The 11,123-nt window shown below is 42.5% G+C and overlaps 1 protein-coding gene across 1 annotated transcript; it reads right to left on the reverse strand.

The window, feature by feature from the left end:
• Positions 1–3,082: 3,082 nt before the first annotated feature.
• On the reverse strand, positions 3,083–7,598 carry LOC124650278 (auxin transporter-like protein 2). Its single transcript, XM_047189823.1, has 8 exons — positions 7,233–7,598; positions 6,855–7,094; positions 6,587–6,772; positions 6,105–6,217; positions 5,823–6,006; positions 5,629–5,726; positions 3,630–4,095; positions 3,083–3,534 (listed from the first exon to the last, which is right to left on the reverse strand). The coding sequence occupies exons 2-8, from the start codon at positions 7,062–7,064 to the stop codon at positions 3,307–3,309; spliced, it is 1,485 nt and encodes a 494-aa protein (XP_047045779.1). The 5' UTR covers positions 7,065–7,094; positions 7,233–7,598; the 3' UTR covers positions 3,083–3,306.
• Positions 7,599–11,123: the final 3,525 nt, after the last annotated feature.

Consider the following 11,123-nt stretch of genomic DNA (forward strand, 5'->3'; position numbering starts at 1 on the left):
TTCATTTAGACACTTACCCGGAAAATCTCTCCAGTAGGTGCCCTACAAGTTGTACTAAAGACCATCTTTAGCTAGAGAGTTCCAAGTGAACATAAAATGCACGTTGTCAATAGATTATTGAACCCATTATTATATGTAAGATATCTTTGACCTAAATTGACAGTGCCCGTCAATGATTAGGTAAAAATATTTTCTTAAACGCAATATATACTCTTGATTTTTCTATTTGAGTATACCTAATTATAGATTAGAATTCTCTATCATGATATTCTTGTGGCATCCAATTTAGAGATACCTACTAAGAGAGATAAAAATATACACATGTATATACACTATATTCAAACGAGTGACACAAATTAATCTGAGGACACAAGTGGTTTTGTCTTTTCGTATTTTCTCACGTTTGACTTAATATGGTTTATCTATTTCTAAGACGCGATGTACTGAATTGTAATGTAAATTTTATTATAAAATACAGTGACCATGGATCGACAAGGATTATTCATAAAAATACATGAGTTTAGTATAAATAATTATATTTATTTTTACTCTCCGTGGTGAAAATAATGTGCATAAATTGGCCCTTGTGACAGGTTCTGATGGTGATCTCATTGTCTGAAGTAGATACACTCTTTGGATGCCCCAGTTCAAACAGTCTTGTGGTTATGTAACCTATAAGTATGGTTTAAGCCGCACCTTTGTCTCTGCAATCTTAGAAATAATAAGTAAACAAAGTATCTTGTTGGGAGTTAGAGTTTTTTTGATTCACATGATCTTAAAATGCATCAATATTCTGATAAAAAAAACATAGTTGCAAAATCATGTGCACCCAAATTCAAGAAGATTGCATTTGAAACAAAAAAACAATTGTTTAATTGCAAATTGGTTTTAGGATATCAGAAGAAGTTATCTTCGAAGACATGTCATGTTATAAGTGTCATATAATCTTCGTTTTTCGAAAAGGATCTTCCCAAATTTGAGAGCTTCCATTGGGCCATACACGTCATTTTTGTGATTTTTTTACCCTTATTTTTGTGAATTATTTTATACGAAGTGATAATTTTAGTTCGTGAGAGACTGAAAGGATTATGCCCAAGAGGCAATAATAATGTGGTTATTATCATATTCCATGTTTAGATAGATGTTTATTTCTCATGCTAGAATTGTATTAACCGGAAACATTTATACATGTGTGTCTATTAAACAAACATGAGTTTCTAGTAAAGCCTCTCATTTAACTAGCTCGTTAATTAACTGATGATCAAGGTTTACTGATCATGAATATTGGATGTTGTTAATAACGAGGTCACGTCATTAGAAGAATGATGTGATGAACACACCCAAGTAGGTATAACAATACGATTAAGTCATCAAGTTTACATTTCTATATCAAACACATACGAAGTAGCTCCATTCCTTAGACCATGAGAGATCGTGTCAGTCACTAACACCATAGTTGTACTTTGATGACATCAATGTCACGGCGTAACAGGTTGACTATGAAGGTGGATTTGGGTACTATGAAAGTATTAGTTGAGGCTCGTGGATTAAAAGTGAGATTTATCTATCCTGATGACGGGGAGATATATTCTGGACCCTCTCGATGATATCACATTGACACCGCTTGCAAGCACGTGACTAGGTCATATAAATGTTATATCACGAAACGAGTAAAGAGTACTTGTCGGTAACGGGATCGAACTAGGTATAGTTAATTGATACCGATGATCGGATCCCAAAAAAGTAAACGCAAGATAAAAGAAATTGGTTACGACTTTATGGTTCCCGCGATCACAAGTTTCATGAGTCATTACAAATCTCCAAATCCCGCTGATGATTATTGATCAGAGATGTGTCTCACTCATGCCCACATTATTCACGAACCGTAGGGTGACACACTTAAATTCGTCAACGCTTTTGAGTGGATAAGGAACACCGAAGAAAAGATTGGACAATAGAGGAATTGTTTTGAGAATCATCAGAATAGTCTCGAGATATCGGAATAGTTCAAGAGGATGAATGTTAATGTTTGTTGATTAAAAGAAATGACAAATATTAAATAAAATAAAGAAAACAATTTTTTATGTGAGAAAAGCCCTTCATTTTTTAGTTGATTTTTATATCAATAATGGGGACTTCTTTAGTGGGTGAGTGGAGTGTCCACCACATGATGAGGGAAGAGGTGGGGGCACCCTCTAGGGGGCAGCACCCCCTTTGGGATGATGTACTCCCTCCGCCTATATATAGATGGGTGGAGCACCTCTTCCTAGTTTGCTCATCTCTTGACCCTTTGGTTAGTCTCTTCTTCCTCTTTCCGCTGATCCACCATACGGACTATGGCTTAGGAGAAGCCATGCTCAAATAGTTTCTCCACCAACACCACCAGGTTGGTGTGTTGTTGGAGTGTCCCGGTGGATCCTCCACTTCCGCTGCCCCGCTAGAACGAGGAATCGGAGGTCGTCGACAAGCCGTACGTGTTACCAAGTACAGAAGTGTTGCCCGTTTGCAGCGCTAGTCTTTATCACGATCTTGAGATCGGCAAGTGATCCTCTACACCACCCACGAGAACCGTTCTCGTTAACGCTTTGTGTCTTCAAGGACAAGTTAATCTTCACCGCGGTTTAACCATTAGTTGCATGTTCTTATATAATCTTAATCTTGGTGCGTTTGTGGTTGCAACCGTAGATTTTTTTGTTTGTTTTCCATGCAAAGAATCCATGAACATCTTGCTTAAAATAATTGCAGTTACATGACATAGTTTTATTACTGCAGAAACCATTTATTTATGAAGCTACTGTCTGAGTCATACAAAAAATTATGAAATATGACTTCAGATGGCGACATAACCGTGCCTAAACATTACCTGTAGCTGCAAACCTCCACGTGCTTTTGTTTCAATTTTTGTCTGGTTGTGCGTGTGCTTGTTTAGGTGGCACTACAAGTATAACTTGGAACAAACCTAGAGCTTTGTTCAAGTATGTTCATATGTCTGTTGTTCAATTATGTGACATGATTTATGTGAGTTTTGTTTTGTTCTATCACAAGGCTATCCGAAACTAGCGTCAGGGGCTGGCATGCAAGAGAACGGCATCAACATATGGTATTTTTGAAGCAGAGATATTTTTACCATAGAAAATAAACCGATGAACTGCATAATAATCCTGGCTAGTGATAAACATGCAAGATGTTCTAGTACTACCCTAGCTTCACCAACGCGCTATAGGAGATTTGTCCTATGACAAGGCGATCAGAAACTAGCATCGATCGGAAGCTCCTTGTTTCCGGCTGGCGGCTGGAACTGCCCCGCTAGTGGTGCGGCGGCGCCGAGAGAGGCGACCCAACGTGCGCCTTGGGTGGACATTGGTAGCATTTGGCGAAGAGGCCAAAGGTGTCGATCTGCTTGACAAAGTTGGTGACGCTGGCCCAGCCGCCGAGCCCGAAGCCGACGACCAGCACCCACACGACGACAAAGAGGTTCACCACGAACATCCCGCTCCAGCTCGGCAGGAATGCCGGCGGCTTCTCCGCCGCATTCTGTCAGATCAAGTACATTAAACAACGCGTCAAACACATGAGCGTGGATCATTCGATGTAATACGTGCGCATATATAGCGGATGGTTAATAATACCTGTCTGGCGGAGGCGGAGCGGTAGGTGAGCATGTGTGCCACGGCGGGGATGATGTAGACGGTGAAGCTGACGAGGAGGGCGCCGACGGCGGAGTTGATGGGCCCGAAGAAGGGGAAGATGATGGCGAAGAACCAGATGGGGACGACAATGGGAAGGCGCGCGAGGGCGCGGAGGAAGATGCTGCCGGTGTGGTGCATGCCGATGGCCTTCTCCCACACGAAGTAGAGCGGGGTGCAGGCGAAGCCGAAGGTGATGAACTGGTGGATGAGCATGAGGATCACCGCGGCGTCGCGCCACCCGGTCTTGGGGAGGAGGGAGAAGGCATTGGAGTGCGTGAGCAGCGCGTCGCCGAATGCCCAGTACATGGTCGCCGCCGACGGCAGCGTCAGCGTGAAGACGTACAACGTCGCCACCAGGTAGATGTACTTGAACTTGCGAGGTTTCCACATGGCGTGCATGATCTCGCTGCATGGATGCGCACAACCATCATCAGTCATGATCAAAACCTGTGCTCAGTATTCAGTAAGTTTGTTCAGGAATGAACCAGTAAAAACAGCTTGTTTGGAATCGTTGTCCAGTTACCTGCTACACTACGCTACACTGCATGAACAGTTTCGTGAAACAACATGTACTACTACTGATTAAGTGTTGTCAAAAGGAAGGGGATTGATCATCTTATGCTTACGCCAGTTCGATACAGAATGAGAATAAACCTTTGGAATTAGCGTACTACGTACACGCCCTTTCAGCACATGTGCGTAGATGCTTTACGTTGATGGAATGTTAAGCTAGCATGGGTAAAGTAGTGCTTCTCCTAGTCAGGACATTTAGAGCGATAGGGACATGAAGAATCTGCCTTAACTTTCTCTTCATGATTCGGCTACACATGCTTCTCGGGTTAAGTACATATCTGGCCAACAAATAAGGCCAAATGAAGCAGTTCCCGACAAATCTAAGGTCATATATGGCCACTCGCTGGTAATGGAATTCGTAGAGATTCAGATTTTCACCGAGAATTCGGCCAGCCCAAGCCCAAGCGAAAAAACCATATTTTTGTCAGGTTTCAGATAATTCAGTGGAAATGCTGATCAACAAGGGAAACTGGGTCCCCGCAAAAAAAAAAAAAAAACAAGGGAAACTGGGGACTTTGAACGGAATACCAAAGTTGGCATTTGTGCTTTTTTGCCCACTAACCAAAGGGGTTACCACTAATAGATCAGTTCGAATCATGAACAAACCATGGCCCGCACTAGAGGGCAACTAGGACGACGGATTTGGTATACTTGATGTGAAATCCGCACTAGCGAGATGGAATGATGGAAACCAAACCAGTCCACATCATCCAACCTCCGAAAAGAGCATTTTTCTCGCTACAAAAAGATTTCTTAAGACAAAGCTCTCTCCCTAATTAACAAGTTGAGGTTTGAACACCCCACCGATGCTACTACTGATTATTCCTCGCGCTGGATCTCATCATTAATCGCGACGCAAAGATCATCATACTAGATGGCACCCACAGATTAAGCATGGGGAATGGATTATTGGAATAAAGGGTATTGAAATCCATATTCAGTGGCTAGTATATATAGCAGTGGACCTTAAGCAGGACTGTACGAGTTTATCGCCTAGCTCTAGTGCTTATATGCAGCAGCTGACGGTAAGAAGCTAGGACAGGTGGTTTCCACGAGCGCCGTAAACCATTGTTTACTCGCCGTGATTGGCTTGCCCTGATCTAGCTACAAGAAATTCTTCGCTACAAGATCTTACTACTGAATTCAAGTAATCAATACACCAAGTTGGGCTGGAGGAGGGGACCAAAAGGAAGATGGAATGGAAGCGACACTGGATTTTCAACCCTATCCACGCACAGACAGCACTAGGCAAAAGCTGCACCAGGTGAAAGTATAGACGATATATCTTGGTGCGCTAGCTAGTTAGAAAACAAACTGTATTCATTGCACGCTTGCATATTTTGTGGTGTGACTTATGAGTACTTACACGGTGACGGCATGGCCTCCGAAAGTGTAGAGGATGTTGGTGGCGCCGGTGAAGTAGAGCATGAGGCTGGTCGGGCCCGAGTGCTTGACGCCGTCGACCTGCGATGCGATGGAAGCACATTGTTAGCCAGTGCGAAACAATCAATCAAATAAACTTGACATTGTTGGCAAACAATTAGGGTCGATCAGACTGACCTTGCCGTGGACGGCAGCAGCGATTGTGATGTACCATGCTGTGTAAGTGGTCATGCCGAGTCCTAGGAAGGACCATATGCGGTAGTTGTGGAAGGAGGGGATGAAGACGGTGGTGGCGCAGCAGGCTCCGAAGATGTAGGTCCATGTCCGCTTGTCCAGCCGGTCGTTGATGTAGTAGATGTTACTGCCATCATTAGTATGGTTTGAGCATTGGATCATCTCCAACAGATAGCAGTTGCGCAGTTAAAATTAACAAGGTGTGTGAAGGGTGACTGAACAAACCTTGCGCAGGCGATGAGCTGGATGACGGAGCCGAAGAGGAGGAAGGTGCAGTTGAAGGCGAGCCCAGCCACCTTCCAGTACGGGCCCAGCAGCCCATCGAGGACTTCGAACCACTGGTGAATACCAAAAGTAGAAGGAAAAAGGAATCCATGATTTAGTTAGTACATTCCTGTTTGATTCGTGTGTGTCCTAGTACTAGAGTAAGCGAGTAACTGAACAGAACAGATGCATGCTTATCGCGTTGCAAGTCTTGCTTCAGCGATAAGGAACTGGTCAAGTTCAGAAAGAAACGGTATGCGGCAGGAAAGGCGGAACCGAAACGAAACTGAAAGACTGACAGAAGCAAGCCCAGCACCAGCAGAGTGGAGTGAGCTAGTGATGAACCGAACGAAACTGAAAGACTGAGTGAAGCTGAAGCAAGCCAGCCGGCAGAGTGGAGTGTGGTGCCGACTGACCGACTGATTGATGAGTGATGGACCGACCTGTATGACGTGGTTCTTGAAGCTGGCGCCCTCCTTCTCCTTGCGGGCGCGGTACTCGACGTAGAGGACGCTGATGAGGTAGGCGGTCCAGCTGCCCATGAGGCCGTAGAACACCTGCAGCAGGAGGCCCGACACCATCCCCAGCTGCGAGAAGGAGTAGGGCAGCGTCAGCAGCACCTGCGCAACCTGCAAACCATCGACGACGAGAGAGAATGCGCATCATGTTGACTACTTCCAGAGATCATAGGCGTTCAGAGATCATCCATACCTGGTTGGAGGCGCAGCTGAACCAGGCGTCCCAGACGGAGCCGCCGTGCCACAGCAGGTCCTTCATGCTGAACTTCCCGCCGCCGCCATGCTGCTGCTCGGAGTCCTCGCCGCCGTCCCACGCCGTGTCCATCGCGCGCACCTCCCCCCTGCCGTTGGCGCCGTCCGCCATGGGCACGATGGCCTCCTCCGCGTGATCGCCCGGCACCATCCTCACACCGATCGCCGGCCGCGCTCTCTCCTTCTCTTACGCACACAGAAGAACGCAAGAACCCGAGGAAGTAAGAAAACACGCAATGGCCGCAGGAAACAGGGGAGGTAGACACGCACAGCACCGGCTATATATGCAGAATTGCAGACACTAAATTACAGCACCAACCTGTCGCGCGCCGGGCAGTAAATTAATGAGTATCGCCGGACAGTTGGACGCTGTGGACAGAGCGGCGGCAGTAGAAGCCGCCGATGGAATTTACTGTGCTATCGAAAGCCGGCTCGTACGTTTCTGCAGGGAGGCAGACAGGCAGGCAAGCAGGCGCCGCCCGGAGCCGAAACTGCAGAGGTCGCGATGGAGGCACAGCCGTTACTTCGCCGCCCGCTTTGCGGGATCTGGCAGCAGCTCTGCTCCCGGATCTTCGCTCCCCCTTCGCCCGGTCTCCCCGGCCCCGTTCTTCGCTTTGCGAGGAGTGAAGAGCCGACGTGGGAGTGTGGGACGGTGGGAGGGGGGAGCGTGGCGTGCTTTCTGCTGATCTTGACGAGAGGACTTGGGTGTGCAAGAGGGGAACCGCGTGCCGCTTTATATCCATCCGCTTTGACGTGTGCTATATTACAAAATTCCAGAGCAAAATATAAATGACAATCATCATGCACATCAAATAAAATGGTAGGATAATCAAGAAATTATAAATGTAATTAACAGGCTACAAGTATAGCTGTGATTATAAAATATAATCAAGTTTATGTCTTTGCTAAACATTGATTAATAGATAAGCACGAAGTTATTAATCGTTTTTTTATCATGCATAAAAATAAATTGGAAGTATAATAAGAGCAATGAATGCTACTCCATCTTTTTCCCTATTATATATAAGGTGTATTTGTTTTTTAATGGTGCATTCCAAATATTTAGGTGTATTTCCTCTTTATTACTATCCAACTAATTGACAGGCTACGTATAGCCTAATGGGTGAGATCACTCGAAGTAATTGACTTGATAGAATGGACAAGTGTATACTACCTTCATCCCAAAGTTTAAGGCTTATATTATTTTTAGAAAGTTAAACTATGTTAAATTTGTCTAAACTTTTACCAAAACTTATTAACATCCAAAATACAAAATTAATATTATTAAATAGATAATGAAATATATTTTCGTAGGGTATCTACAAAATATTATATTTGTTAATAGATTGTTCTAAAACTTTAGTCAAATTTTACTTGGTTTGACTTTAAAAAAATATAAACTTTAAGCTTTGAAATGTAGGTAGTATGAGATAAGAAAACGTAATCAAAATCCTTAAAAATTGTGCAGATGAGCGATGCAACGCAATATACCTTATATTTTAGATTTTTTTCTCAAAAATTATATGAATTAGCGAAGGGAGTAATTCATAAATTTGTCTTTATTAGGTGTATTTTTTTTTATTTAGCTACATTACAATTTTTAGGTTTATTTTGGTCTTATCTGTTACTTCAGCCCCTTCTAAGGTGTATTTATTGGATGAATAAATATTATATTTAATTAATGCCTTTCAGTGGCTTATATTAAATGCGCTATTACCTTCGTCCCAAAGTTAAGGCATATAAGTTTAGTCAAAGTTTAGAAGTTTTGACGTAATATATAAAATAAATTTTAATAGCCACAACATTGAAACCATACATTATTATATACTCCCCGTGTTTCCTGACATAGGGTATATATTTTGTTGAGGAAAAACTGAAATGTAATGTGCATTGAGTTACTAGTCGTTTGGACAAATTTTTTAGGAATTTGATTACGTTTACTTATCTCGTGCAAACTTTTCTATTTTCTCACGTCAATTAGAAATGTAAAATCCCGCCCAAAACTATTGTAATGGTCTATCTACATGCATTTTTTCTTAATTTCTGTTCCAAAAAGTGTATGCCCTATTCTAGGAATGAGAGAGTATTAACATCGATTTGGTATTATTGATGTACCTATTTTCATATGTAAGATTACTGAAATTTAGAAGACATTGATTTTTTGCTAAATTTATACGCCTTACTTTTTAAAACATGGTTAGTATTTCTTAGCACGTGTTTCTTTTGCATTGGTATATATAAGTTGTCTTAGAAGTTGCCACATTTTCATTTTAGCGATATAGGGGGGAGAATTGGATGAGAGAAACTAAGATTGTTTCAGTTGTGTTGCTAATACCATAGAGTAAGACACAACAAAATAGCTTGATGTTTTCCTCCACAAAGTCCAAATCCAATCAACATCAAAGAACATATATGCCTCTCATGGAAAATATTGTTGCCAACAAGGTCAAGAAATAAATCCCTGGAGAAGCTGTGTTTTCATAAAGTTTGATGTTCTTCCTTCTTGTGAAAAGCTAACAAACTAACTATTAAGATGTTCCTATATTTTCTACCCCATTCTTCCAGAATTTAAGGTGTATGTTTTGTCCTAAATCAAGCTGTTTGCGGTCACAATACTGTTCTCATGTATATTGTCTGTGCGTTGTATGTAGTAGGAAAAATACCACCAAACTATTTTTGAGGGACCGAAGTACCAATCTTATTGAGATCTCTTCTTATTTTTTTTGACTATTTGCTTGAGAGATTCATTGGCCTACCCGTGATCAACCTGTGAAAAATTTACTTAAGCGATTGATAGTAGACAATTTGATTGAGTGATTAATAGTATACAATTTGCTTGAGTAATTCATTGTCCTACTGATGGTAACAACTCTGTGTGTACCAATTCGTTGGAACTCCAAGTGCAGAGTGTTGTAGCAAGCATCTTTTCCCCACAAGGGTGACTCGGAGGTTTATAGCAAACTTCCGGGAAATTGTCCTAGAAGCTAAATTCTTCCTCTCCTCTTCTAGCAACATGCAAATGAAAGATGTTGCTTTGCGTCTCCAACTCCACCGTGTGGTTGTCAAGCACAAGATTTTGTATTAGTAATAGGAAATACAAATATAAAATAAGTCATGTAAATTAAACAACCTAAGCAAACTAAGTAAAAGCAAATAAAGGCTAATGGTTTTTGGGTTTTGTGTATGTACGTGGAAGTGGTATTTTTGGTATTTTCGGATTAAATAATAGTGGTAAATGTAAAATGTGGTAATAGTGTTGGAAAGGTGTTTCTAATGTTTTAAAATGGACAGGGGTTCATGGGTTCACTTGTATACTCTCTTTTTAAGTTGTAGTAAATACAAACAATTCATCAATAATATAATATTGGTGGAAGTTCAACATGTGTTTGATAAGCATTCGTATGGGCATTACGTCCTAACACATCTCTCTTATACTTCTCAAGAAAGGGAAAAATCCAAGAAATCTTGAATTAAGAATCAACAGAGTATAGCTTTAAGTAATTTGACATAATATTTGAATATCAAATATGCTACCTTAAACAAACAAGATTATCATACCGTCACATGATAATTATAACAGATGTATTCACGATGCTACCTTAAACAAACAAGACAACCATCTAGCTACTGCTATGGATCCATAGTCCAGGGGTGAACTACTCACTCATCACTCCGGAGGCGACCATGGCGGTGAAGAGTCCTCCGGGAGATGAATCCCCTCTCCGGCAGGGTGCCGGAGGTGATCTCCAGAATCCCCCGAGATGGGATTGGCGGCGGCGGCGTCTCAGTAAGGTTTCCGTATCGTGGCTCTCGGTACTGGGGTTTCGCGACGAAGGCTATTTGTAGGCGGAAGGGTAGGTAAAGGGGCGACGCGAGGGGCCCACACGACAGAGCCGCGCAGCCAGGGCCCAGGTCGCGCCGCCTTGGCGTGTCGCCGCCTCGTCGCCCCACTTCGTTACGTCTTCGGTCTTCTGGAAGCTTCATGCAAAAATAGGACCCTGGGCGTTGATTTCGTCCAATTCCGAGAATATTTCATTTGTAGGATTTCTGAAACCAAAAACAGCAGAAAACAACAACTGGCTCTTCGGCATCTCGTTAACAGGTTAGTGCCGGAAAATGCATAAATACGACATATAATGTGTATAAAACATGTAGATATCATCAATAATGTGGCATGGAACATAAGAAATTATCGATACGTCGGAGACGT

The sequence above is a fragment of the Lolium rigidum genome, chromosome 4, assembly GCF_022539505.1.
Source record: "Lolium rigidum isolate FL_2022 chromosome 4, APGP_CSIRO_Lrig_0.1, whole genome shotgun sequence".
NCBI lineage: Eukaryota > Viridiplantae > Streptophyta > Magnoliopsida > Poales > Poaceae > Lolium > Lolium rigidum.

Bases quoted from the DNA above. Each gene is read 5' to 3' on its own strand.
- LOC124650278 (XM_047189823.1), bottom strand. From the start codon at position 7,064: ATGGTGCCGGGCGATCACGCGGAGGAGGCCATCGTGCCCATGGCGGAC. The intron at 4,096-5,628 runs GTAAGTACTCAT...GCATCCATGCAG, and splicing joins GGAGGCCATGCCGTCACCGT to CGAGATCATGCACGCCATGT. The intron at 3,535-3,629 runs GTATTATTAACC...TTGATCTGACAG, and splicing joins GCTCCGCCTCCGCCAGACAG to AATGCGGCGGAGAAGCCGCC.